Source organism: Fistularia commersonii, chromosome 18 (assembly GCF_037954325.1).
Source record: "Fistularia commersonii isolate RoL2024-O1a breed Wild chromosome 18, RoL_Fcom_v1.0, whole genome shotgun sequence".
NCBI classification, from domain to species: domain Eukaryota; kingdom Metazoa; phylum Chordata; class Actinopteri; order Syngnathiformes; family Fistulariidae; genus Fistularia; species Fistularia commersonii.
This window is the reverse complement of record NC_141301.1, coordinates 153,603-179,918: the sequence shown is the minus strand read 5'-3', so window position 1 is coordinate 179,918 and position 26,316 is coordinate 153,603. Positions and strand designations below refer to the sequence as shown.

At 55.5% G+C, this 26,316-nt stretch overlaps 5 protein-coding genes across 7 annotated transcripts; 1 reads left to right on the top strand and 4 right to left on the bottom strand.

Moving 5' to 3' along the window:
• Positions 1 to 115: 115 nt before the first annotated feature.
• spint2 (serine peptidase inhibitor, Kunitz type, 2) lies at positions 116 to 4,655 on the bottom strand. Of its 2 annotated transcripts, XR_015107451.1 has the most exons (11): positions 4,104 to 4,655; positions 3,526 to 3,696; positions 2,653 to 2,703; positions 2,317 to 2,340; positions 1,376 to 1,537; positions 1,210 to 1,260; positions 964 to 1,131; positions 857 to 886; positions 649 to 748; positions 369 to 502; positions 116 to 277 (listed from the first exon to the last, which is right to left on the bottom strand). XR_015107451.1 is itself a non-coding variant. In XM_086164392.1 (10 exons), the coding sequence occupies exons 1-10, from the start codon at positions 4,564 to 4,566 to the stop codon at positions 427 to 429; spliced, it is 1,296 nt and encodes a 431-aa protein (XP_086020518.1). In that variant the 5' UTR covers positions 4,567 to 4,655; the 3' UTR covers positions 116 to 426. The 2 variants fall into 2 exon arrangements, 1 of the variants encoding a protein (XP_086020518.1); XM_086164392.1 differs by having other exon boundaries at positions 116 to 502.
• Positions 4,656 to 7,629: 2,974 nt separating this feature from the next.
• LOC147223971 (protein phosphatase 1 regulatory subunit 14A-like) lies at positions 7,630 to 11,531 on the top strand. Its single transcript, XM_086164393.1, has 4 exons — positions 7,630 to 7,929; positions 10,602 to 10,682; positions 11,099 to 11,128; positions 11,268 to 11,531. The coding sequence occupies exons 1-4, from the start codon at positions 7,768 to 7,770 to the stop codon at positions 11,379 to 11,381; spliced, it is 387 nt and encodes a 128-aa protein (XP_086020519.1). The 5' UTR covers positions 7,630 to 7,767; the 3' UTR covers positions 11,382 to 11,531.
• An 887-nt stretch (positions 11,532 to 12,418) lies between these two features.
• LOC147223970 (transmembrane 4 L6 family member 5) lies at positions 12,419 to 14,214 on the bottom strand. Its single transcript, XM_086164769.1, has 5 exons — positions 14,038 to 14,214; positions 13,751 to 13,819; positions 13,406 to 13,560; positions 13,104 to 13,296; positions 12,419 to 12,943 (listed from the first exon to the last, which is right to left on the bottom strand). The coding sequence occupies exons 1-5, from the start codon at positions 14,212 to 14,214 to the stop codon at positions 12,923 to 12,925; spliced, it is 615 nt and encodes a 204-aa protein (XP_086020895.1). The 3' UTR covers positions 12,419 to 12,922.
• A 1,406-nt stretch (positions 14,215 to 15,620) lies between these two features.
• rnf168 (ring finger protein 168) lies at positions 15,621 to 21,008 on the bottom strand. Its single transcript, XM_086164389.1, has 8 exons — positions 20,719 to 21,008; positions 20,028 to 20,210; positions 19,617 to 19,812; positions 19,417 to 19,487; positions 18,283 to 18,438; positions 18,035 to 18,111; positions 17,916 to 17,964; positions 15,621 to 17,377 (listed from the first exon to the last, which is right to left on the bottom strand). Exons 2-8 carry the CDS (start codon positions 20,178 to 20,180, stop codon positions 16,763 to 16,765), a joined length of 1,317 nt encoding a protein of 438 aa, XP_086020515.1. The 5' UTR covers positions 20,181 to 20,210; positions 20,719 to 21,008; the 3' UTR covers positions 15,621 to 16,762.
• Positions 21,009 to 21,517: 509 nt separating this feature from the next.
• On the bottom strand, positions 21,518 to 25,926 carry LOC147223968 (uncharacterized). 2 transcript variants are annotated; one of them, XM_086164562.1, is made up of 6 exons: positions 25,584 to 25,926; positions 24,437 to 24,635; positions 24,101 to 24,324; positions 23,867 to 23,936; positions 22,918 to 23,689; positions 21,518 to 22,711 (listed from the first exon to the last, which is right to left on the bottom strand). In XM_086164562.1, the coding sequence occupies exons 1-6, from the start codon at positions 25,722 to 25,724 to the stop codon at positions 21,904 to 21,906; spliced, it is 2,214 nt and encodes a 737-aa protein (XP_086020688.1). In that variant the 5' UTR covers positions 25,725 to 25,926; the 3' UTR covers positions 21,518 to 21,903. The 2 variants fall into 2 exon arrangements, with proteins under 2 accessions (XP_086020688.1, XP_086020689.1); XM_086164563.1 differs by having other exon boundaries at positions 23,867 to 23,933; positions 25,584 to 25,923.
• Between the last annotated feature and the right edge of the window lie 390 nt (positions 25,927 to 26,316).

Here is a 26,316-nt window from a genome sequence, read left to right as displayed (position 1 = left end):
CAGACACGGACTTTGACGGACGGCTGGACATCCAGAGCTCAGTGCTCAGACAGAGACCGCCTGATGGAGAACGTTCCAGATATGAGGGCTTCCACAGACTACAATGACTCCATACTATTGTAATTTCACTTTTATTTTTCAGTAAAATCAAGAGCAGCATCTCAGGTGGGTGGAGGTCCAGCAGGAACTCTGCTCTGATCACCTGGACTCCACCCACTGGATTCTTCCTTTCTAATCTGTTGTGCTGCTGAAGTCACCTGCAGGCCAACTGCTCAACCTGAAGAGAGCAGGGGGGGGGCAGCAGGTTTTCTATATATCTATAAAACACACACACACACACACACACACACACACACACACACTCACACACACACAAGCTGAGGAGGCTTCATTTCCTTCATCTCAGCAGCATAAAACACAGCGGCCTCAGGTCCGGTCCACCTCCTCCTGGCTGTCGCTGATGGACGCCAGGTCCTGCTCCGGGAGCAGCTCCTCCTTGTCGCTGCAGACAAACAGAGGAGGCCTCAACTTCTGCACGGACCGCCCGTCACAGCTGCCGAGGAGAAGAATCCCCAGAGAGGGAGGAAAACCGTCCGGGACCGAGGCACCCAGCTGGCCTGCGAGCCCAGGTATGTGTCTGGGGCTCACCTGAGGTAGGGGGCGTGGCCTCGTAGGCGGCAGCGTCTGACCACCAAGATGAGGAGCAACACCATCATCATCCCAGCCATGGCGAGCAGCAGAAAGAAGCCTGTGGAGAGAGGAGGAAGGTCAGGGGGGTAGGAAGCCCTAGAGGCCCTGGGGGGGTAGGAAGCCCTGGGGGGGTAGGAAGCCCTGGAGGCCCTGGGGGGGGACTGACCTGTGCTGTGGCCCCGGCCAGCGGAAAGACCTGCAGGACACACACTGTGTTACTTTCATGCAGTGAAGGTGTGTGTGACAGGAAGTGGCTCGGCGGCATATCCCTACGCTTCCCGCTGCAGCGATCCTGACACGCCGCCAGCGTGTCATAGCGGTTCCCGTTGCCTTGGCAACCACCATACAGGAAGCTGGTGCAGGTGCCAGTGGTCAGGTCGTAGTAGAAACTGGGGAAGGCTGCACGGCAGGGCCCGGGGTCAGGGGTCACCAGGCAGCTCTCTGGAGGGGACACGATGCTGGGACTGTAGGAGCGTTTCCATGGAGACCAAAAAGCCCCGCCCTTTGTCAATAACTTACCCATGTACTCCTGAGACGGCACCTCAGCTGAGGACCTCATCACCTTAACCCCTGGACCAAGGAGGGACAGAGGTCAAAACACACACACACACACACACGCACACGCACACGCACGCGCACGCACGCACGCACGCACACACACACACACGCACACACACACACACACCTGCACAGATGTTCTCACAGGCCTCCCGGTCCTGGTAGTTGTTGCGGTTTCCTCTGCAGCCCCCGAACACGAAGGTCCGACAGCCTCCCGTAGCCACGTCGTAGAACCAGCGCCTGAAGAGCGCCCTGCAGGGCCCCGCCTCCGGCTTCGCCTCGCAGCGCTCTGATTGGCCCACAGGACACCCACATGAGCAAACGCGGCTTCGCCCACTCGCCTTGGACTCGTGTCCGTCGTTCAGAATGGCCGGTCTGATAGTTTTCATGCGTTTTATTTTGAAATAGCGCTCCAACTTCCTGTCAGCACAATCACCACCTCGGCTTTCTAAAATCTGCGTAGCGGGCCGATCGCTCCACAGAGGAGGCGTCCTGCTCAGCTCTGCGCCCAGCCTCACCCAGCCGGACGACAAAGACTCGCCGTTCCCCGACACCAAAATCCCGCCAAACTACTGGCTGCGGACCTCCTGTGTGAGGCCACGGCCGGCAGAACATCTGGAGCGGCACCTCTCTCAGCACAGCGAGCTCATTCCCCCGCTCCTCACCCACACCACCGACCACATAGCCTAGTTTGACGACGGGTGTCTGTCACCGAGGACGACGAGCCTCCGGCCTTCAGGCAAAAACATCAGACTATATCTGCGTGCAGGTTACACTTCTCATGGGATTGTGAGACACGTCATCTTGATTCCTCCACGTCCAGTACATGCAGAGGAATTGACTATAAAACTGACTGAGTTTGTTTGTTCTTCTCAGCAGCACCACCAGGGGTCACCATCCTGGGGTCACCACCATCGGGGGTCACCACCACTGGGGGTCACCACCCTGGCGCACTGCTACCTTTCCAGGTTGTCATGGAGACAGATGTTAAAGCCCTGATGGCATCGTCACAAAGATGTTTGACCTGCAGACCAACGATGGACACGAGGAGAAAGAGCAGTGACTTACCAGAGAACTCCTCCTCAGACATCTCTGCCAGAGAAGAAAGAGAGAGGTTACTGACTGACACACACACACACACACACACACACACACACACACACACACACACACACACACACACACACACACACACACACACACACACACAAATAATAAATAAATAAACAAACGTATGCACGTGTGTGTTTTGTTTTTGACATCTTTCATGTCCTGGTCTCCTCCAGTGAAAAGAACACCATCATTGTCAGAGTCACATGACCTCCCACTTCATGCACAGAAGGTCCAGATGTTTGTGTGGACGTCAACTGACACAGGAAGTGAGTGGACAGTGAAGATCTTTACCTTTCGCCCGCAGATCCACAGACTCGTTGTCCTCTTTGTCCTCGGTCTTACCTGGAAGAACAACATCACAGTGAGAAACACACACACACACGCACACACACACACACACACGCACGCACGCACGCACACGCACACACACACACACACACACAGCCCTGCCCCTGTCACAGAAATCCCCAGGAAGAAGCTGAAGAATGTGACTGTGTTTTGAGAACAGGGAGTCCTGACGGACCGGTCGCACCTGTGCAACCACACACACACACATCTTCTCAGGATTTGTTGTGTGTGTTTCCTGGTATTCCTCAAAGCTGGTTGAAGGGTGAGGTGTGCGCGTGTGTGTGTGTGTGTGTGTGTGTGTGTGTGTGTGTGTGTGTGTGGTTGCCAATCCCCATCTGATCTTGTTGAGACAACAGAAGCTGAGTGTCATGAACTTTGGGCTCAGAAGCCTCTGGACAGGAGGTCCAAGGTGGTCTGGAGCTTCCTGGCCTCCAACCCCTGGAGGTGCCTTCACACCTCAGTCCACCTCTGAAGATGCAGTGAGGGAAGCTGGAGCAGGGGAACTAGCAGAAGAACCTTCCTCCCAAGGTTCCAATGAGAAGCTCTGTGTAAACGTGAGTCTTCTGATGGATGAAGGTCCAAGCGGCCGCCCCCTCAGACCCGACCTTTGACCTCCTCCTCGGCGGCGGTCGACCCCCCTGGTACGGAGGCGGCGCTCCGTCCACAAGCTTCTGAGTGTTTGTCAGTGGCTCTGAGACGGCGACCTGCTGAGGTACGTCTGACTGCCATCTTTGGTGTCTAAATGCACTTCTGGTGAGTCACTTTGGTTAAAAGCGTCATCCAAGTGACTGGAATGTAAAGGAAGGACCGGGTCACCTGACACGCCGCCGCACGCCGCCTCGCACTCCCGCAGGCTCTCAAAGTTGTTGGCGTTTTCCTGGCAGCCTCCGAAGATGAAGCCCTGGCAGCTCTGAGAGGACGCGTTGTAGAAGAAGCGAGGGAACCAGGCCCGGCAGGAGCCCACCTTCAGCGGCAGCAGGCAGCGCTCTGACACACACACACACACACACACACACACACACACAGACAGACAGAGGAACAAACAGCTGGTTTAAGATTAAACTCTAAGCCTGATGGTGTGGAGCTTCAGTCTGACTGAACCAACTGGTCAGACCAAAACACACACACACGCACGCACGCACGCACGCACGCACGCACGCACACCAAGAGGAACAATCAGCTGGTTGAAGGTTAAACTGGACTGAACCAACCGGTCAGACCAACACACAGTCACACCCACACACACACACACACACACAGACACAGACACACCCACACACACACACAGACACACACACAGCATGTCAGGTAAACATGTGAAGGAGCGCTTCTTCTCCAACATCTGGAAGCAAATACTGCCGCGTCCGTGCGCGTGTTCGTAGTGACGCACTCACGGTGCTCGACGTCGGTGACTTCCGGTCGCCGCGCGGGCGTCGGCGTGACGCGCAGGGTCTCGTTGAGCGCGTCCGGTGCGGCGCGAGCCCTCCGGCCGCACAGCCGGTGCTGCGTGCTGGGCTGCAGCACGCACGCGTCGCGGCCGTGAGCCTCGCACGCGAACAGCAGGCACTCGGACGCGGCGTCCATGGGCAGGCCGAGGAGCGCGAGGTCGCATCCGGGGAGCTCGCAGCAGCGCGCGCGGCACCGCTCCGGGTCAGCCAGTCCGGGCACGCGCAGCAGCTCGCGGGCACCCCCGTCCGCCACAGCCGAGGGAACCAGCCCGCGAGCCTCCGCGCCCACGGGCTCCCACTCGCAGCCGCGCGCCGCCTCGGACCACGCCAGCGCGAGGAGGAGCCCCCCGGTCCAGGTCCAGGTCCAGGTCCCGAATCCCCGTCCTCTTGAGGCTCTCGTCACGTCCATCGCCGTCGTGTTCGCGGAGAAGGTGTCTGTCAATTCTGCCTTCGTGTGTCTGCCACTTCCGGCTTCGTGTGTCTGCCACTTCCGGCTTTGTGAGCCCTTTGTCAGCGGCCTCACCTGGGCCACGCCCACCCGTGTCACGTGTCAGCAGGTGTGGGGGGGGGGAGGTCACCTGGATGCACCTGCACGCAAGGTGTGTGTGTGTGTGTGTGTGTGTGTGTGTGTGCGTGGGCGGACTCAATCTACTTACCGTAACGTTTCAGGCGGGGAAACACCCGGGTGACGGTGAAGCGTCTGCTTCATGAGCAGTATCTGATGTTGGCCACAGGATCCTGCAATACAACTCACCGTTCCCGTTCAAGTCCAGGTAAAAACCCCAGAATTCATTGCACCCCAAAGCACAGCCAGCGAGCGACATGAACCCCAACATTCACGGCGCGCTACAATACTTTCTATGCTGATACACGTACATACAATGAAATTTGTTTGTCCCGCCTTCCCATTTCTAACGGCGCTGTCGTGATCCAGTTGACGAAGTCCGGTTTGCTGTTCATCCACTTCCTTTCGTGAATTTGACATTTTCCCCAGAGCAACGCAAGTTGTAGAAAAGAAACAGTCCTTTTCCTTCATAGGAGATTCATGACGAGCCACTTCTCTCGGCAAAGCCTTGTACATGTAAGCCAAATGTAAAATTGATGTGGAGGATGTTTGTCTTCACTTCAAGAGATGCTTGTTCGCCGCTCCGTTCTTCATCACGTTCATGTTTGTTACGTCCTGCTCCTCGAGGTTGCTTTTCCCTCCGCTGAACGGGACCGCTGTCTCTTGGCAGCCGCTGTTTCCAGACGACGCCGTGGGGGATCATCGGTTGTGCCGTGGAAATAATGAGAAGAACTTACCCTTTATACATCCCCGTGGGGAAGTTTGTTCTCTGAAGTGAAGCCGTCGTGGACGCAGCATGGGCAGCAGGGGAGCGGCGAGGGCTTCCGTCTGTCGCTCGCACCACCAGGAGCCAGGAATGTTGGCTTTGCTCTTCTAAAAGTGGCCACTTTCACCCGATTGGTCCAAAAATGTTCGATTCAATGCAAATTATGTGTCTTGGTACGTCCGTCGATGCGGGCGGCGTGCAGCCACAACAATCAGACGTTCTTCCACTTGAAGGCCGCAAATGTGGACGAAGCTGTGGATCTACCTGCCGCCGAGTCATCGGTGATGCTTCCGGTGGGGCGGAAGCATCAGGACCCTCTGGTCCTGAAGAACATTCGGACCCAGATGAAGGCCCAGGTACGAGTCGTGGCCAGAAGAAAATAAAAGACGACCCGATGAGCGATAGACTGCGTTTGGATTGGCTTTCAGCGAGGAACCCGCCGAGCCAACTCGTGGAGGAGCCTTAAGGCACTGATCGTGAAGAAATCAGAACCAGAAGGAGCCGGGGTGATCCGGGGTGATCCGGGTCACCTTCAGGCTTCCGCATCCATCACTCTGCTCGTGTGCGACTCAGATGCTGGGGTCAGATCTTCCAGATGAAGGCTGGACTGCTTTGGTTTTGATGTTTGAGTGGCTTTGGAAAAGCAGGAAAAGTAAACGTGTTTGTAGGAGAAATAATGAGGCTCATTCATCCTTGCAGAGGTCGTGAATAACCCCTGAGGAGAAGCCACCCGGAAAGGGAGGAAACTTGGGATGATGGAGATGTTCTGTCATTCATCTGTCCACTTCTTCAAGGGTTTGATGGATCAGGGTCTCCAATGACCCTCCTGCAGGAAGAACCCTGAGGAACCCATAAGAACCGGGCGAAGACACAGGGAGAACATTCTCTGTGGGACTAAAACCAGCAACCTCCTTCGGGGAATCCTCGCTTATCCGCAGCGGTGATTTCCAGAATAACGCTCTGGGTGACGTCACCAAGCTACCTGGCCAGGTGTCAGCTGGATAGACGTGGCCGCTCCGCCCCTTCCGCCGCCAGCCGCCCGGGGGGATTGTTGCACTCGCTCCTCTCGCCACCGGGGGGCGCTGTTGCACTCGCGTCTCCCGCTACCGGCCGCTAGGGGACGCTGTTGTACTCGCACGTCTCGCTACCAACCACCAGGGGGCGCTATTGTAATCACTCGTCTCGCCACCGGCCACTCTCGGGCGGTGTCGCACTCGCTCCGCCGCTATCGGCCGCCAGGGGGCGCTGTTGCACCCACCCGCCTCGCCACCAGCCACTAGAGAGCGCTGTTGTACACAACCTACCGCTACCGGCCACTAGAGGGCGCTGTTGTACTCGCCCGTCTCGCTATCAACTGCCACCGCAACCGACCACTAGAGGACGCGGTAGCACTTGCTCTACCGCTACTGGCCACTAGAGGGCGCTGTCGCGCGCGCGCACGCGCACACACACACACACACACACTACCACTACTGGCCACCAGAGAACGCTGTCGCGCTTGCTCCGGCGCTACCGGCCGCCAGAGGGCGCTGTTGTCCTCACTCCTTCCGGACCTGCCGCCGCTCCTTAAAGGAACAGTGCTGCGTTCATGAGCGGCTCGGAAAGCGTTTCAGACGACTTGAAAGACGCCTGAATGGGATGAGGGCTTTACATTCGGGTGCTTCTCGGGTCTGAATGAAGAACAAAATAATTTTGTAAACAGTAGAAATAGAAAAGGCCTCCTTTTCCCCTGTGATCCAATGGGGTCTGACTGGTAACATGAACAAAACAACTCTTCTGGTACTGCTTGTGATCAGGAGGACGAGGAGGAGCAGTAGCACGGCTGGTAGCAGTAGTAGTAGTAGTAGTAGGAGTAGTAGTAGCGGTAGTAGTAGTAGTACTCTTAGGAGCAAGAGTAGCAGCACTAACAGCTGTGGTTGTGATAGGACCTGTGGTAGTATTTGTAAAAGTAGTAGCAGTAGTAGAGGTAGCAGTGCTACTAACAGCAATCATAGTAGTAGTAGCGGCATTAGAAGTCGTAGTACCAGTAACAGTCGGTCGTGGCGACCGTTACTGGGTAAGTGTTGATTTGTCCGACATTCTCCGGCGGTACATGAACGCCTCTGAGCGCTCAGCGCGTGGTCCCACCCCGCTCGCGGCGCTCCGGTCCAGAACGCACGCGCCTCCCGCAGGTCCCGACCGGACCGGAACCCGTTCCCCTGTCTTCCAGACCGGACCCGGCTCCCCGGCTCCCCGGCTTCCCGGACCCCGCTCCCCCTCCTCCAGACCGGACCGGACCGATGGCGGCGAACCGGGCGGGTCGGCGGCTCCGCGAGACCGGACACGGCCCGCAGCGCAGGCACGCGCGCGTCACCGTCAAGTACAACCGCAGGGAGCTGCAGAGGAGGATCGACCTGGAGGCCTGGATAGACCGGCGCCTGGACCTGCTCTTCAGGGGAAGGGTGAGTAGCTGCCCACGGGACTGCTGCGTCTGGAATCGGGACCACTCCCAGTACTCCCACTACTACTGCACCTGACCACGGGAGTACTCCCAGTGCTCCCAGTACTACTGCATCTGGCCACAGAAGTACTCCCAGTGCTCCCAGTACTACTGCATCTGGCCACAGAAGTACTCCCAGTGCTCCCAGTACTACTGTGTCTGGCCACAGAAGTACTCCCAGTGCTCCCAGTACTACTGCATCTGGCCACAGAAGTACTCCCAGTGCTCCCAGTACTACTGTGTCTGGCCACAGGAGTACTCCCAGTGCTCCCAGTACTACTGCGTCTGGCCACAGGAGTACTCCCAGTACTACCAGTACTATTGCATCTGGCCACAGGAGGACTCCCACTACTACTGCACCTGGCCACGGGAGTACTTCCAGTACTACCACTACCACTGGGCCTTGCCACAGGACTACTCCCAGTACAACCAATTGTATTGCACCTGGCCACGGGAGTACTCCCAGTACTACTGTGTCTGGCCACAGGACTACTCCCAGTGCTCCCAGTACTACTGCATCTGGCCACGGGAGTACTCCCAGTACTACCAGTACTATTGCATCTGGCCACAGGAGTACTCCCAGTGCTCCCAGTACTACTGCGTCTGGCCACAGGAGTACTCCCAGTACTACCGCTACTACTGTACCTGGCCGCGGGAGTACTCCCAGTACTACTGCATCTTGTCACAGGAGTACTCCCAGTACTACACTACTACTACTACTGCTAAAACTACTGCCGTGTCAATACTGCAACGGGTTGGGGTCAGAACGGGGGAAAATTCGAAGTAGTACTGCTTCGTAGAAGTAGTACAACTACTGCAGTATCGGGTCCAGTACTGCAGTAGTGGTAGTAGTTGGTAGTAGTGGTAGTAGTTGTGATGCAGAGGAGGCGCAGAGAAGGCGTGGCCCGGCGTCTGCAGGCGTCTTGTGCTGGTCTGCTCTGGTCCTTCTCCATCTTGGCTCAGAAGGTCCTGAAGATCCTGACTCTCGCGGGTCTCAGCCAATCAGAGGCGCCCGTCCATCCGCCGACCCTGACCACACCCATCCAAGTCAATAAGTACACCAGTACTTCTATCCACATGGACTACAGGCATGCACACACACACACACACACACTGAATGCAAGTACTATCTCCTTTTAAGGTCACAAATACCCAACTGTGTTTGTGTGTGTGTGTGTGTGTGTGTGTGTGTGTGTGTCCAGATGTTGACAGCTGGCAGCCGTTCAGATATGGAAGGATTGCGTTGACATTTCTAGTGAATGTAGAAACAGAGTCCTGGTGGCAGCAGGAGGACCTTCTGAGCCACCCTGGTCCTCAGCTGGTGGGCGGGGCTTCTGGAACATGGGGGGGTGTTGAGGAGGGTGGAGGGCCTTTGTTCATCCATCACACACACACACACACACACACACACACATACATAAATGTCAGGGGACAGATTACTGTCTTCCTCCACTATGTCCATCCATTATGTGTGTGTGTGTGTGTGTGTGTGTGTGTGTGTGTGTGTGTGAGACAGGTGATAGATCATCAGATTCACTTCCTGCCCCCCCCATCTAGACAATAGATTTTTCACAGACAAAATAAATTAAACACAGAATCATCAACATTCTCCTACTTCTTATTATGATGAATGTAATTTGATGTGTGTGTCAGGAGGAGGGTGATGAAGAGCAGCTCCTCCTCCTCCGCTGGTCTCCTGGACCTCACAATCAGCCGGCGGGGAGTAGGTCAGAGGTCAGGGGTCACTGTGGCAACAGCAGGGAGGAGCAGCGGCTGAGAAGACACATTTGTGAAGACAAAGGACCAGGGTGTTCTTCATCAGATGATTGCAGGGACCCTGTGATGTCATCAGGACTCAAAGTCTGGTCTTTCGACGTCACGGTTTCCTGAAGATCAGTGAGGATGCAGATGAAGAAGGATGGGAGGATGAAAAGAGGAAAGGCAGAAGTTTGAGACAAACATCTGTGGCCTCTGAGCTCTAACGGGTCCAGGTCGCCATGACAACGGGCTGTCACCGTCATCCCATAAATGCCCTGCTGCTCAGTCCCATCAGAGGAGGAGCAGACACACATGCACTGATGAAGACCTCCTGAGTATGTGTGTGTGTGTGTGTGTGTGTATGTGTGTGTGTATGTGTGTCATTCTGTCATTCTGTCATTCCTCAGTTGACGTCACACTTTCAGCTTCAGCATGATGTCATCCTGAACTTGGTGAAAAAGTGTGTGTGTGTTCTCTGGTGACATGGCTCCCTCCTCCTGTCCACACACACACAGACACACACACCCACACACGCATAGTTGAGTGATGACCATAAAAGGAGGTCATACAGGAAGTGATAGGAAACACTAATGAGTGTGTGTGTGTGTGTGTGTGTGTTAGTTATCTGGCATTTAAAGTTTAAAGAAAGGTCCTAGTGGCCTTCTCACACACACACACACACACACACACACACACACACACACACACACACACACACACACACACACACAGTAAATATTGATCTTGGCTGGCCATTTGTCATGCTGTGTGTAAACTCAGACAAATTCTGAGGAAACATGCCTCTGTGTGTGTGTGTGTGTGTGTGTGGGAGTGGGTGGCTGGAGTTTGTAACATGCAGTATCTGTGTGTGACCAGGAGGAGGAGATGCCCTCGGAGGTGAACATCGATGACCTTCTGGAGCTGAAGACGGATGAGCAGCGACGCATCAGGCTGCAGGTTGAGCTGTGACACACACACACACACACACACACACACACACACACACACACACACACACTCCTCATAAGCACAGGTAGTGTAGCTACAGGGCTATTACGGTCTTTTTGCTCAGTGTCTCATCCCGAATGATCTGTGAGGTCCCTCTGACCCTCTCAGAAGATCCTGGAGCTTCATCCAATCAGAGACTGAATGTAGGAGAAGCACCTTCTGCCAGTCACACTCACAGCAGAAGCTCTGCTTGAAGTGGGAGAAGAACTAGTCCTCAGTATTTTCATTCTTCCTGGTCTTTCTGCTGAAACTGAAGACAATGCTTCTGTGTGTGTGTGTGTGTGTGTGTGTGTGTGTGTGTGTGTGTGTGTGTGTGTGTGTGTGTGTGTGTGTGTGTGTGTGTGTGTGTGTGTGTGTGTGTCCAGGAGATTCTCCACACCAATATCAGCACAGAGGTGAGTCAGTCATCCATGAACAGTTTTTCACTATATGTCCATAAGTTGGGTAGAATCCACTCCCCCTTTGCGTCTGTGCTCTGCCTGGTGTTGGGTTGTAACTCCCTGCCGGCCTCTGAGGCTCTCTGTCCACCCGCAGGTCTTCATCAGCAACCTTCTGATGAAGCTCCAGGGCCTCCAGAAGCAGGACGAGCTTCAGAGCGACGCTGTGCCCGAACCCCTCAGCCCCACCCACCAGGGGGCGCTACACTGAGCTGACCACACACACTCAATAAACACCATCCTGCCACTGTGACACACTGCACTAATGACATTCCACCACACACACACACATACACACACCTGGTCAAGGAGGGCCACAGATGTTTCTTAGAAGCAAAGAAGACAAGGAGCGTCTACTCTGAAGGTCCGGTTCCTGCCAGAACCTGAGAACACGGAACCTTCTGACTGACTTCTGGAGACATTGTGAGGAGGCCAACAGTTCCTGTGACGTTCCCCAGAAGTGGTCTGAAGGTGCCTGGTAGAATGTGCTGGAACAACATTCTCCTGAAACAGCGTTCTCCAACAACAGTCTGATGAAGAGAATTTGGTTTCCTGGTTCCACCTCCATCACCATGGCGGGAGTGTGTGTGTGTGTCTGTGTGTTTGTGTGTGTGTGTTGGGAGGGATAAGACATGAGAACAAATGAAGAGGAAGAGGAAGAGGAGGCCACATGACCAGGAAGCAAACTGGCAGGCGGACGGAGGAGCTGTCAATCAAAGATCCACGTTTTGACAAACCTGGTGTGCTTGGTTGACCTTTGACCCATGTGTGTGTGTACACTGCATGCTCACACACACACTTAAGAGGAAATTCTCAACCATCACCTCACATGCATATATAGACACACACACACACACACACACACACACAATATCTTTTATATATATATATATATATATATATATATATATATATATATTGACACACACACACCTGTAGCTGCGTCCTTATCCCGGTGCTGTTTGACTTTGAATAAAACTTGATTTGAGAAGTTCTGCTGAGGTTCTGCTTGTGGAGGAGGGTGGAGATGAGGTAGAAGAAGATGGAGATGGAGATGAAGAAGAAGATGGAGATGAGGAGACAGAATCCCTTTGAACTTTAAGGTGATTTTATTCTGCAGTTTTAGAAAAAATCAATCTTATCTAATCAATCACTTTATTGATAGAACACTTTGAGGAGAAACACCTGGAACAAGGTGGAAAACACACACAACAGAACCTAACACTCGATCAGACACACACACACACACACACTAATAATTACAATAGTAGTAACCCACTCTATTTCAGGCTCTTCCTGAAGTGGTGCACACACACACACACACACACACACACACACACACACAGCTTTGAAGGAAACAAGTAAAATGAGTGAAGAGATGCTAGAAGTACAACAGAATGTAACACACACACCCCTATACACACACCCTGGAGCTCCGCTGACACTGCTGTCATGGTTGCTCTGCAGACATGGCCGTCTGGACAACTGTGATACTTTCAGGTGGGACTGAAGGTCACCAGCACCACGGAACCACGCGCCGGAGAACCTTTCGCAAACCTCCAGAAGCCCACCTTGGTCCAGAAAACATCAGAAGCATGCGGAGCAGGTTCCCCGAGGAGGTCCGCAGGAACCGGAGGATCTTTGAGAAGGGCCTCCATCCTGCCCGTCCACAGGGTGGTTCTCCAAAGATCACACCAAACCAGAGACTCCTTCCAGCTTCTCCTTCTCTTCTCCACAGGTCGAGATGTTGTGTCACGCTGGCAGTGGACCGACCTGCCGGACACACACGCACACACACACACACACACACACACACACACACACACACACACGCACACGCACACGCACACGCACGCACACACACACACACATGTTGAGCAGCAGGCGGGTGGGGCGGGGGTCCCGGGGTACCTGGATAGCGGGAGAGACCCACCTTGTTGGGCCGGAGCCCGCGGCCCAGCAGGAGGCCCAGCAGGGAGTTGAAGATGTTCCCGAGGCAGAGGAGGACCTGCAGCCCGCTGGACGCGGCCATGACGCTGAAGAGCACCAGGTTCCAGAGGACCACACCTCGGGGCTCCACACACACACCCCACCACAGTGTACGGTTGTACAGGTACCCCGAGTCCCTGCAGGACACACTGTGTGAGTGTGTGTGTGTGTGTGTGTGTGTGTGAACGAGTGACTGGGTATATATTTGTGAGTGTATCCGCGTGTGTGTGAGATTGTGTGTCTCACTGGTCAGCGGTGGGTTTGAGTGGGACCCCCCACTGGTAGGTGTCTCCGTCCCGGTGCAGACACAGTGGACCTTGGACCAGCCCTGTTCCACTGACCAGGAAACAGAAGGCGGCGGCCAGGAGACACGCCGAGGAGGACGCGGCCTGGACGATCATCTGGACACACAACGGGACCGGCGGTCAGAGAGACTCGTCCATGCAGGAAGGCAGAAGAATCCCTCCCGGGTTCCTCCAAAGATCAGCAGGAGCAGAGGACCTTCAAAGCAAAGCCATAAAGACGGACACCGCGTGCCTGGAATGAGGCGACAGGAAGGGAGAAGGAGGAAGAAGAAGGGCAGAAGGTCACCTGGCTCCTGAACACGCAGCAGCCCGTCTCCTGGCTGCTTCGGATGAATCCTCGAGCTCCGAGCAACACCTGAAAGCACAGCATTCGGTCGTTCCCTGCACGCACCATCGGACCTTCAGCCCTGAGCTGCGTGCTCTGGAGAACCTCAGAAGCTCTCCTGAGGAGAACGTCTTCTCGGGTGGAGAGGACGGATGATCACGCAATCTTCTCAGTGATCCACCTCCTGAGGTCAAAGGTCAAATGTGTGACTGAAAGATTCAAACAAACACACACACACACACACACACCACTATCCCGGAGCCCCACAGTCCTGTCGCCCAGGTCGCCTCTCTGGTGATGTGACCTTCCAACAGAAAGTGGACCTTCAAGTCAGGAAGCAGCAGCAGGACGTTGGCCAGCATGCAGATGGTTGCCGTGGGAACCAGAGAGATGCCAACGCAGCGCAGACACCTGGAGACGCACATCTGCACGTCAGAGGAGACCACAGGTCACCGGCGAGGAACGGGGAGGACCGCCATCCCTTCCAGGAGAACGTAGCTCCGGAGGAGGGTCAACTCCTCCCTCGGAGCAGATCAGAACCCCAGAACCTTCAAACCAAACCTTCTGCCCATCCAACGACTGATCAGCTGATCAAACTCATGGATCAGCTCTGACCTTCTCACACAAACTGAATGCCAGACTCACCATGAACCTCTGCTGCTGCTGCTGATGCACAAACTCCTGCTCGGGGAACAGGAAGCCCTGGGCTTTATATATATACACACACACACACACACACACACACACACACACACACACACACAAAGACCAGACCAACTGACACAGGCTCACGTGCTCATGCTCTCACACACACACACACACAAACACACACACACACACACACTGACTGACATACACATGCATACATGCACACACACACACTTGCACGCACGCAAACACACACATACACACACACTTCTTATAGTCACGCTCCATGCAGATGTTTGTGGTCACTGGTGGAGCTCTCAGTGGGGTTCAGCCCCTCCGCTTGGGAAGGTCTGCAGACCTGAGGTGGGACCGGTGTTCTGGAGATGAAGCTGGTGGAGCCCAGAGGTCCAGGAGATGGGCTGCAGAACTTCTGGGTTCCCAGAGCCGTCAAATCAGAGCAGAGGAAATGGAACCATCAGGTTCTATTTTGGTCAGCCGGTTCCTGCTGGTCTGAGTCACCGCTGGTCCTGACCTTCTCACGGGGAACCTGCTCATCTGCTGACATCAGCCCCATGTGACCTCTCTGAGGGCCGCTCTGACTTCACGTCCCGCTTAGTGTCTCTGGCTCCTTCCCCACGTCAGCTGACGACCATCTCCCGGGAGCCTCAGACCCACTTCCTGTCTGGCACGGAAGCCCCGGGGAGACGTTCAGGCGTCTTCTCAGCAGGTCTGAGGTCTCCATGACGTGGACGCCGGGACGGCGGCCGGGCCTCAGGCTCCTCCGGCTTCACGTGATCCTGAGGAAACCACAGGAGTCACCTCCTGCTGCACCACAAGCTGAGGAGAAGGTTTCAGATCGACGGCCAGAAGAGCCGACCGGGTCAAAGGTCGTCCTGCCACCTGAGACGATCGCAGCTGCTCTCCAACCATCAGGTCCACCTGATCCGGGTCCTCCTCGGTTCCCTTCGTGTTCCACACCAACATTCTGAAGGGACGCTTCTGACGGCAGACCACTCCTCCCATCTTCAGTTGGTTCGTCCGAAGGGTCCTGGGCGGGAACCCGCAAAGAACCTGGACGGGAGCCGAACGAGGATCGAGGAGACCGGAGGATTGACCAAGACCGGGCGGCAGGCAGAGGAGAAAACAGGAAGCGGCGAGACCTTCTCAAGAACACACTTGTGGCTCTTCTCAGGGGTCACTTTTATTTAATAGAAAACTAAAAATAAGTCAAATGGGAAATCAGACGGCGCCACGGCAGAAGAACGGAAGAGCACAGGTGACGGAGGCGTGTCCTCCAGGAAGAGACCTTCTGATACGTCTATCGTTAACAACTCCATCAAACTAACATCTACACCTTCTGGGTTTCTTCAGAACCAGCTCCTCCCACAACTGGAGACCTTTGGCAGCTGGGGTCAGGGGTCAAAGCATGTGAGACACGTTGAGGCCCAAACGGTGCACATTCAAACAGGGAAAGTGCTTGGTCGGGTTGGGGTCGAAGTTCGCCGTCATCCGGACCTCCTTGAAGATCCAAGGTGACCGGAGAGCAGATCCGCTGAGGTCTCCTCTGCAGGTTTCAGGGAACTAAGGTTCTCCCCGACAACAGGTCACGGTCTGGGGAAGTCGTTCCAGGAATCTTCCGGAAGTTCAGAGCAGGAAGTCTGGCGCAGCGACGTCGTCCGAGAGTTCTCAGACCAGATCTTTGGTGAAGACTTGCTGGAGGCCTGCTGCCAAACATGTAGGCTCAAAGTCCAGCTTTGGTGGGAAAGACTGCACCTGAGCTCCGTGTGAGGCCACCTGAGATCCCAGGACCAACCAGGAAGTCACTCCAGACGGGGACAAATGTGTGTGACTGACCAGCAGGAGGCGCTAAAACTCTGCATCCCTCCAGGGTTTACACCTCACCGTTCCAGAAGAACATCCATCTCCCTGACAACCTCCTCCTGGAGATGGGAGAGGGAACACGTCCCCTGGTGGAGGCACCCGACTTTTCCTCTCCAGCTTCAGACCAGAGACCTTCATCCTCTGCTCGTGTGAGCTGAAGATCCAACAGTGGACCGGGCCTTCAGGTCCAGCATCTGATACACATGCGGGGCAGACCTGGAGCAGCAGGTGGACCCGGAACTACAGCCGGGGACTGAGGAGAAGAAACACCTGGGACAGATGATAACTACTAGGTCCTCAGAAGAAACCTGAGGCGTGCTGCTCTCCAGTTTGTTGAGGATGAAGGTCATGGTCATGGAAGGCCACATAGGTGTGTGTGTTTGTGTGTGTGTGTGTGTGTGTGTGTGTGTGTGTGTGTGTGTGTGTGTGTAGGCCGTGCAGGGTTCAGCTACTGTTACGAGAGAACATGGTGGTCAGCTTGACCTGCCTGGGACCTCTGGGGGACGAAGACTGAGAGGAGCCTGCAGACCTGGAGGCAGTGGAGGGGGTCTTGGAGGAGGTCCTCTGGGTGCCGGAGATCTCGGGGGATCTGCCGGGCGTCCGGGCGCTTGTGGACCTCCGAGGTCTGAGCTGGTAGGCGTCGGGGGAACCTGTGTGGCGGCTGCCGGCTCTCTGTCTCTCCTCCTGGTCCAGCTCCTTCTGCAGCTGCAGCGCCATCTGGAGGTCCTCCTCCTCCTGCTGCTGCCGGCTGAGAAGCTCCGCCTCTGTACGGTAGGAGCCCCATGGAGCTGATACTGCTCCCAGTGAGGAGGTGGAGGAGGAGGAGGAGGAGGAGGTGGTGGTGGTGAACAAACGTCCTCGTTTGGCCTCCTCCTCAGACGTGTCCAGCTCTGAGCTCTTCCTCTTGGAGGAGGTGGGGCCGAGGTCTTCAGAGGAGGCCCGCAGCACGGGAGGGTCCGGCCTCTCCTTCTGGAGAAGGTCATCCAGTGGGCGCGTCTGCGAGCCATAGAAGTCCAGCTGAGGGAGATGACCTTCCGGCTGGGACAGGAGGATGTTCTCCTGAAACCGTGGGAGAACGAGGTTAATGACAAGGTCAGAGAGGAGCCAAGGATGCCAGTCTGCAGCTCGGAGCTCAGGAGATATTCAGGAAAGAGCAGCTTCTAAAACAGCCACATACAGACCAGGCCATTAATCCAGCAGATTATGGGATGGATCACGTTAGATCTTAATTCAGAGAAGAAACAGTTCCATTCCTGTGTGGCAATCACACAGCGGAGGATGACCTTTGACCCCCTTTACATCCTGGTCCCATGAGACGGCGATAACAGATAACTCCTCAAAGGAGTTCATGGACCTTCGTAGACCCCCGCTGGACATTCAAGGTCCTTTTAGCACCCGTGGTGGACCTCTGACGACCGCATAGGACCTTCACGGCCCTTCGAGGACCCCCACTGGATCTTCACAGTCCCCCGGAGGACCTTCAAGAATTTTTGAGCACCCGTGGTGGACCTCAGTGGACCTTTGAGGACCCAGGTGGACCTTCACAGACCCCCGGACCCTAGCGGGCGGCTACTTTGACCCCGACCGTCACACTGACCTTGTTGGAGATAAGTGGACTGGATTTCGACGGGAGGTGACAGAAGAACCTGGAAGACAGAAGTGGAACATAAGCTGGAGAACATGGAGGAAGAGGGCTTCAGATGAGGAGGGACCTACTTCTCAATTAGTCCAACCTTCTTCTTGGCAGGGGTGTCCGCGGGGGGCGGGGTCCCCGGGGGGGCCGGGCCAGAGTTCTGCACAGGACACAGTGGTTGAAGACCAGTGAACAGATGAAGGAGTGAGAGAGTTCATCCTGGAGATCTGTCAGTTGACAGTTATGACAGTTATGACAGTTATGTGGAGAAGACCTCCCAGGACAGAGGGGCTCTTCAGCCCATCAGCCCCAGAGGTCGTAGGTCCCTCACCAGCTGCAGGCTCAGGTGTCTGGCCATCTGCTCGTCCTCCTCCCTCCTCCTCCGGTCCTCCTGCAGCTGCTCCTCCTCCTCGGCCAGCAGCCTCTGGATGTACTCCTCGCTCGCCAGGCGCTCCGCCTCGTCCAGCTCCCTCCTCTCCTCCATCAGCTGGACACCAAAGCAAACACGCCTTGAAGGCCCTGGGCTCCTCAGCGTAGGAAACTCCCAGTAGATTCTACTAGTAGGACTTGACCAGTGCAGTACAAGTCCTGAACATTTAGCGCAGTGGTCCCCAACACCCGGTTCGAGGACCAGTAGCGGTCCGTGGATCATTTGATACAGGGGCGCCCAAGAAATCATCAATTATTTCCGTTGGATTTATTATCTGAATCTGAACAATCTTTATTTTGAAAAATCTTTCATTTTGAAAAAGGACCGGAATTTCTCGGTTACATCTTGGTCTCTTGAGTGCCAAAAATGTAACCCACAAGCTAGCAAAATGAGTAAACAGACGTCAGACGGAAAGTGTCTTTTCAAAGTGGAAAAGGTCTAGTGAGGAAACAGAGGAAGCGCCTACAACGTCCAAGAAAAAGAAAGATTTTAACAGACAATAGCAGCTCTGCATAATATGCAGCAGTGAGGCCTTTATTATATTCAAGTCCTGTTGTTGGCGCAAAGTTACGAGGAAGCTGCTAATAAAGCTGTATGAGCACACAGCGGATGTCATTCGGCAGACACTTTTAACTGTATGAACTTAAGGGGGAGATGCTGGGGGTTGAACCCAGGACCTCATACGTGCGAAGCATGCACCCTACCACTGAGCTACACCAATATGACAATCATCTAATCATCTAACCCTAACCCATATCCACGTTTATTATATTAGTCGCAATATACACAATCTACGTGCACACCTCCTCCACCCGATCTTTGGTAAAATTGTCAGATGTTGACCGGATCGCAGTGATAGAAAAAGATGGGGACCATTGGTTCGGCGGATTGTGTAACACTGCAAGGGCCGTGATCAAGTTCAGAGAAGTGTTGGATGTCCAGGTGGCTGATCTGTCACCACGGAAGAGCCCTGGTGGGTCAACCTCATGGAGACCAAGACCCGGAGACAGGAAGAACCAGGCAGGAGGAACTCACCTTGGTGACCTGGTCCTGATACTCCTGCCTCACCTCTCCAGGCTGACTCACCCTGGGAAAAGACACCATGTCTGAACACACACACACACACACACACACACACACACACACACATCAGTGCCAGCCCCCATGTCCTCATTTTGCTGGGCTTTGTGGTGTGTTTGTGTGTGAGTATGTGTTTGTGTGTGAGTGTGTGTTACCTGCCAGGCAGTCTGAGGCGTCCTGCCCGCTGAGGCGGCGCTGGAGCTGCTGGGGGAAGGAGGCCTGGATCTGAGTCCACAGAGCCTCGTTCACCAGGGTGTTGTTACGGCTGTGCAGTCGTGCCCACGTGGACACGCGCTTCCTGCACATGGGACAGCACAGCGTGGTCTTGTCCACAGACTCCAGGAAGCAGCTCTGACACACACACACACACACACACACACACACACACACACACACACACACACACACACACACACACACACACAGATCATTGGACCAGGGGCCTCACAGATGAACATGAAACATACACACAATCCCTGAAAGTATCCTCTGTCACCTTCAGGGACTTTGGGAAGGCATCTTAATGCAACATCGGCGGTGTGTGTGTGTGTGTGTGTGTGTGTCACCTTGCAGAAGGTATGTGTGCAGGGGAGGGTCACGGGCTCCAGGAACATCTCCAGACAGACAGGGCAGAGACAGTCCTCCAAAGACAGGGTCCTGTCTCTGGCCCCTCTGCGATCCGACATAGAAGACACTTCCATGTCCGACACCGGTGCCATCGGACACTGCTGCTCCTCCTTGTCGTCCTCCTGGCAGCAAGGTGTGTGAGGGGGAATGAGGGTCAGTCAGATTTGACACGGACACATTGCCATCACACACACACACACACACAAGACACTCATGTCACTCCATGGACGGCAAGAGGTGCATTTAGATGACTACATCTGATGGTACTTTCCTCTACAAGGTTTGATGTGGTCAAACAGATTTCCAATTTTACTTAAAAATATTTTTTTGTAAAAATCTAAGGTGTCTCCTTCTCTCGGAGGAACTCGGACACAGTTGTAAACGAATATAATGCATCTACTGCCCTTTCTTCCAGAGCTGCTGTCAGCCTGAGACCTTCTCCAGCACTAACACCTCCACCGGACGGGTCAGTCCCCAGCAGTTAGCAGTTAGCATTGCCAGCCCCCGGTATAGCCTCCGGTTCAGCCTCCACACTCGGCTGGGGTCCATCCCGGAGGCCGCCCGGGGACATCGGGACCCACCGCTGCGTGAAACCGAGCCGACCGAAGCCGAACCGGCCGCCGAACTCACCGGTTCCGCTGCCAAGGACGTCGGAGGAGGAGAACGTTCCTCTCGGAACCAAAACAAGAAGAGCTGCTAGCGGCTGCGCTAGCCCCACGGCAGCCCGGGGCTTCCGGTGGGTTTCAGGCGAATTTCTGGTGAGTTTCCGGTATGAGCGGATGACAGCTGCTCGTTCGCGACTCTGGGCGCCCCGCGAAGCAAACGGTTTTATTCCCACTACCGGCGGGACGGCCCGGTTTTGTGTTAGAGCATCAAAGGGAAAAGTTCTGTTGCCCGCCGGATTCTACGAGCGCACTGCGCCTGCGCGGCACAGCGGCTGCGCGACCGGAAGGAGGCGTGAAGCCACACCAGCGAAGAAGAGCAGCTTCCGGAAACAGTGGAAACCCGGAAGTCCCTGTCATCACTGAATTCCAAACTTGTTTAACTTTATGTTCAATTTCTTATGTATTTGTAAAAAATATTGAGGTGACAAGAGTTAATTTCTGGGAACGAAGGGGCCCAGAGTAACCTGTATAGAGATCAATTCAGAGAAAGAAATGTGATTCCGATCATATTCTTTCGCTTTAAGCAAGTGTTGTAGTTATTTCAACCATTCAAATGTTGCTGGGTATCCAGATATATTCTGTTCCTGTTTTGGAACTCATGGCTTCAATTCTTCGGCAGGGCATCAGCCTGCCGACGGAGAACCTAAAGGAGATGGAGGTTTTTACCACCAGCTCTGGTGGTCGGCGACTCACTACTGACCACTCAGGAACTCAGGGAACTTCCATGCTTGAGCCTGTTGAGAGGAAAACAATGGAGATCCTTCTGGCTGGCAGGTGTTTTATTGGGGCAGGTAAAAGGGAGCCGTGGTATTTCCCTCTATTTCAAGTCATTACCCTAAGCTAAGATAGGCTAAGCCATGACAAGCGTGTCTCGATTTAAGCGCTAGTCTGGTGACAGGACAAATTAGTTCATTCAAAAATAGCTAATTTATTCCCAAGTCCATTAATTACAAAACAGTTGCAGCCATTAGTGAGTGAAGTCCGGTGTCAACAGAAATCTTAAGTGTTTCTCTTGGGCCAAGTCCTCACTGCTCGAGGACTAGAGGAAAGACTTTGTTGAAGAAGCCATCAATCTAGGGGGAATTCATTCTTCTAGTCCTCTTCCCTCTGAAATCCTCTGCTGGAGACCGTCAACGGACCGCCGTCTGGATCAGTCATGAGCAAAGCCGTCGCTCCAGGGAAAAACACTCTTCTGTTTCCTGCGCTTGCTGGGAGCTTCCGGTGGAGCCGCCGCCGCCGCCACCGCAGCACCGCTGCAGCTGTGCTTCTTGAGCTGGCGCGAGTCAGAGAAGCCCTGAGCGCAGTGCGAGCAGGAGTACAGCTTGACGCCCGTGTGAATCTGCATGTGGGACTTGAGCTGGTTGGACTGGCGGAACTTCCTGCCGCAGATGGCGCACTCGTACGGCTTCTCGCCGGTGTGGACCAGCAGGTGGCGGTGGTAGTTCTGCGGCGTCCTGAACTCCTTACCGCACGTCTCGCACTTGTGCGGCTTGACGCCGGTGTGCAGCAGCTCGTGCTGTCGCAGCTGCGACTGCAGCAGGAAGCCCTTCTGGCACACGGCGCAGACGTGTGGGCGGTCGCCGCTGTGCTGGCGCATGTGGTACAGGTACAGGTGGCGTAGGTGGAACGACTTCCCGCATGTTTCACACATGAATTCCTTGTTTTCAGCGTGGCTCTTCTCGTGGGTTCGCAGCGTGCTGCCGCTGCTGAAGCTCTTCATGCAGACCTTGCAGCTGAAGGGCTTGACGCCCGTCGGGCGCCGCCTGCTTACTGGCGCGGCGCCTCCCCCTCGGGCGCCATCCTTGTTGTGTACCAGCTGCTGGTGCTTCTGCAGCTGGCAGTTGTAGAAGAAGGTCTTCCCGCAGAGGTCGCACATGAAGGGCTTCTCTACGCCGTGAACGAGCATGTGGGTCTTCAGAGCCCACGTGCCTGTGAAGCCCTCGCCGCACTTCGCGCACCTGAGAGCACAAACGGACGGATTATTAGTATCCCGGACCAGGCGGGCCGGACAACAGGCAGGTGTCGGGGGTTTAAATTGGACCAACAGCCAACCGACCAAACAGGACAAAGAACCGGGTTAGTCGTGAGCCAATCCGCAGAGCCGTCCGACCTTCTCGTGTGGACATTAAAAGGGGATGCACTATGACCTCTGACCCCTGCCTACCTGAAGGGCTTCTCGCCATTGTGCAGCCGCAGGTGTCTCTGGAAGTTGTACTTGAGACCAAAGCTGAGGCCACAGGTCTGACACATGAAGGGCTTCTCCCCGCTGTGGACCACCCGGTGCTGTAAGAGGCCCATGCGACACTTGAAGGCCTTATCGCATTCGGAGCACTTGAAGGGCCGCTCGTCTGAGTGCGACCTCTTGTGGACGCGCAGGTTGCTGGCGGTGGAGAAGCGCTTGCCGCAGGCAAGACAGGGGTACGGCCGGGCGCCGGTGTGCACTGTCTGGTGCTCTCGGAGGCTCTTCTTGCGGGTGAAGCCCTTCCCGCACACGTCGCACATGAAGGGCTTGACCTCGGCATGCGACACCTCGTGATACCGCAGGGCGCCGGCCGAGGTGAAGGTGCGGTCGCAGGAGCGGCACCGGAGCGGCGTCTTCTCCAGACGGTGGGCGGCCTGGTGCAGGCGCAGCTGGCGCGGCAGGCGGAAGGCGCGGGGGCACTGCTCGCAGCGCAGCAGCCCCTCGGGGTGGGCCTCCTGGGCATCCCGCAGGCGGTGGCTCAGCTGGTGCTTCTGCAGCGTCTTGGCCTTGTAGAAGCCTTTATCGCAGGCACCGCAGGGGAAGGGCTTCCTGTGGCACGACACGTGTTTGCTCAGCTGGTGCTTCTGGTGGAAGCCCTTGTTGCACAGCTCGCAGAAGAACCTCTTCTCCTTGTACAGCTCGCGCCTCCTCCTGCGGCCCTGCTCGCGCAGCTCCTCCTCTGCCTCCGCTTCACCTGCACAAATACACGTTATCACCACGGACCACAGGACTGGCGCAGCAACCCTGACGTCATAAGGCCCAGACACCATACAGCGGGATGCCCTCCAGGACCGGGAGGCCCTCCAGCTCCACAGGTTCAGGCCTTCATCCGGGGGCCAAATTTAAACTCAGATCAGGAGCAAAGTTTCACCTGAAGGACTGATGGACGGGGGACACGCATCGCTTCTTTCTTCAATGGTCACAATCATCATCTCCACCTGCTGGGACAGGAGCCCGTTATGTATCGTTTGATGTTCCACCCCAACACACACACACACACACACACACACACACACACACACACACACACACACACACACACACACACACACACACACACACACACACACCCCCCCCCTCTGGCTCCCACCCTGATCAAACATACCTCAGCAGGAGGGACTGCGTCCTCGCCATCAGTTACAGGGAGTGATGTAAGGCTGGAGCACGGCCGCTCCACCTCTCGATCCGTTCCAGAGACGGGGCTGCTGCCGAGGCCCGCGATTGGCTGGCCGATGACCACCAGTGGCAGCTGGGGCTCCGGGGCGTCCTGCGGGGGGGCGGCTGAGCTAAGGACGGCCATGGTGAGGGCCGCTGAGCGAGAGGGGCCTCCTGAATGCACAGACAGGGACAGATGGTGGAGGGGGGTTACTAAACCCGTGCGGCCATCAGAACCAGCAGCGGGTTCTTCTGGAGGAACGAGCAATGAAGCCCTGGAACGGACCTGCAGCCGTGACGCTCTGGACCTTCTTTTCAGGCACGGGCCCCTTTCTGCCCTTGGACCTCAGCTGGACCTCAGGGCGTCCGGCTCCCCCCTCCAGAGCCTCGTTCTTCTCCCGGCAGCCATAGAGCCCTCCGAACACTCTGCAAAGCTGACGGAGGACCTCCTTCGCCATGGCGTCCAGGACGACGCTCAGGTGGGCCTGCAGGTCGTGGAGGTTTGGGTAAATACAGACTGGAGACAAGGTGTTCGTCCATTCCGAGGACATCACAAGAGTAACTTCATCATCAGGCCCTAGAACCCGATGGGTGACCTGTGAGAGACCTACGAGCACCAGCTGAGCAGAGTGCAGAGCTCTGAGAAGGTTTTGGTCCTCCAGCTCCTGGTCCCTCACTGTCAATGTTATCTCATTGACAGGCTAGCTCAGATTCCTTCAGGACCTTCCTCCTCTCATCTCAGAGACTTCTTCAGCCCCGACACTGTATGTGTGTGTGTGTCAGTGGAATGAGAAGGTGAATGTGTGTGTAAAATGGAGGTCCAGGTGACCCTGCTGAGCTGGGGTCTAGCTCCCACCGCACAATAAGCTAGGAAGAAAATAAATAAGCAAAAATCGAAAATGTGCAAATACACAGACTGCTAGTTGGTTCTTCTGTTGCTGTTAGATGATTCTCCTTTGCGTACATTTCCCTGTGACTTAATAGAGACAGCAAAGTCTGTCTTTGCAGCACGAGACTAAAACGTGCTTTTATTCTGAAAATCAGAGAAGTGTCAGGCCTTCACGAATACTTTGTTTGTTTGTTTGTTTCCACTGGCAACAAGATATTTGAATAAGCAGCTAAAGAGGGTGTTTTCATCTTGGCCATCCTCCATAAAGTCATGTTTACCGATCGACTCAAACACGGCGCGGCGGGGGAACTATTTCCCCGCGGAAGGATCTGCGGGGTCCAACCGCCTGGCGAAAGACGACCAAAAGATGGTCGGGAGTTCAGATTGACTCGGACGTCCCGTCGCGGCCGTCTTTCTGTTCCGTCGCCCGGGAAACCGCCGCCGAAGACGGAAGGGTCGCAGGGATTGTTCTCCGGGTCGAGAACCCCGGTCGCCCTCGTCTCCCCCGCCGTGAGACGCGCGTCGCGGGGCGGCGTTTCCTCACCGTCCGCTCCGGGCCGCCGCCGTCCGGGCCGAGCCTCTCCCGGAGGACGGACGCCGCCGACTCAACCGCCACCCGGAGGATCAGCTCCGTCTGCCCGCGGAAAGTTTCTGCCGCCTCCGCGGCGCCGTCCAGCCTCTCCATCGCGGCCCCGGAGCCCGAAACAAGTTACCCGGGGAGTTTTCAGGGTCGAGCCGCTCTTTGAGGGCGCAATAGTTCCGAGGAGTGACGGCGGCGGAGTTGGGTTCCCTCCGCCGCCGGATGCCCACAATATTCACAATATGGCGGCGGTGTTTCCATCCGGGGCACCGATGAGGCGTTCGCTGCCGGCCCGGAAAAAACAGCGTTCAGACCGGACGTCGATCCTCCGAGCCGCCCGCCCTCGGCCGCGGGCAGCGAGGGCCTTTATTTTGAAAGTCTTGACCGGAAGACGCCGTGATGTCAACGTTTCAACTTCCGCCCCTTTCACACTTTACTGAGGGCTCATTGTTTTCTACAAAACAGACCAGTGATGATGTATGGACTTGAAACTGTTACAATGGCCAAAAGACAGCAGGCAGAACTAGAGGTTGCAGAGATGAGGATGTTGAGGTTCTCTTTGGGAGTGACCAGGATGGAGAGGATCAGGAATGAGTCTCTCAGAGGAACAGCACATGTTAGATGTTTTGGAGGGAAGCTCAGAGAAGCCAGACTGGGATGGTTGTGTCATGGACAGAGGAGGGATAGAGAATATATT

Coding starts and splice junctions, on each gene's coding strand:
- LOC147223970 (XM_086164769.1), bottom strand. CDS start 14,214: ATGTGCGTCTCCAGGTGTCTGCGCTGCGTTGGCATCTCTCTGGTTCCC. Junction 13,561..13,750: donor GCTGCGTGTTCAGGAGCCAG/GTGACCTTCTGC, acceptor TTGTGTGTCCAG/ATGATCGTCCAGGCCGCGTC. Junction 13,297..13,405: donor CTCAAACCCACCGCTGACCA/GTGAGACACACA, acceptor TGTGTCCTGCAG/GGACTCGGGGTACCTGTACA.
- LOC147223971 (XM_086164393.1), top strand. CDS start 7,768: ATGGCGGCGAACCGGGCGGGTCGGCGGCTCCGCGAGACCGGACACGGC. Junction 7,930..10,601: donor ACCTGCTCTTCAGGGGAAGG/GTGAGTAGCTGC, acceptor GTGTGTGACCAG/GAGGAGGAGATGCCCTCGGA. Junction 11,129..11,267: donor ACACCAATATCAGCACAGAG/GTGAGTCAGTCA, acceptor GTCCACCCGCAG/GTCTTCATCAGCAACCTTCT.
- spint2 (XM_086164392.1), bottom strand. CDS start 4,566: ATGGACGTGACGAGAGCCTCAAGAGGACGGGGATTCGGGACCTGGACC. Junction 1,538..2,316: donor GTCTGAGGAGGAGTTCTCTG/GTAAGTCACTGC, acceptor TGGGCCAATCAG/AGCGCTGCGAGGCGAAGCCG. Junction 503..648: donor GGCCACGCCCCCTACCTCAG/GTGAGCCCCAGA, acceptor GTTTGTCTGCAG/CGACAAGGAGGAGCTGCTCC.
- LOC147223968 (XM_086164562.1), bottom strand. CDS start 25,724: ATGGAGAGGCTGGACGGCGCCGCGGAGGCGGCAGAAACTTTCCGCGGG. Junction 23,690..23,866: donor CCCGTCCATCAGTCCTTCAG/GTGAAACTTTGC, acceptor GTATTTGTGCAG/GTGAAGCGGAGGCAGAGGAG. Junction 22,712..22,917: donor AATGGCGAGAAGCCCTTCAG/GTAGGCAGGGGT, acceptor TTGTGCTCTCAG/GTGCGCGAAGTGCGGCGAGG.
- rnf168 (XM_086164389.1), bottom strand. CDS start 20,180: ATGGCACCGGTGTCGGACATGGAAGTGTCTTCTATGTCGGATCGCAGA. Junction 18,439..19,416: donor ATCAGGACCAGGTCACCAAG/GTGAGTTCCTCC, acceptor TTTGGTGTCCAG/CTGATGGAGGAGAGGAGGGA. Junction 17,965..18,034: donor AAGGTTGGACTAATTGAGAA/GTAGGTCCCTCC, acceptor TCTGTCTTCCAG/GTTCTTCTGTCACCTCCCGT.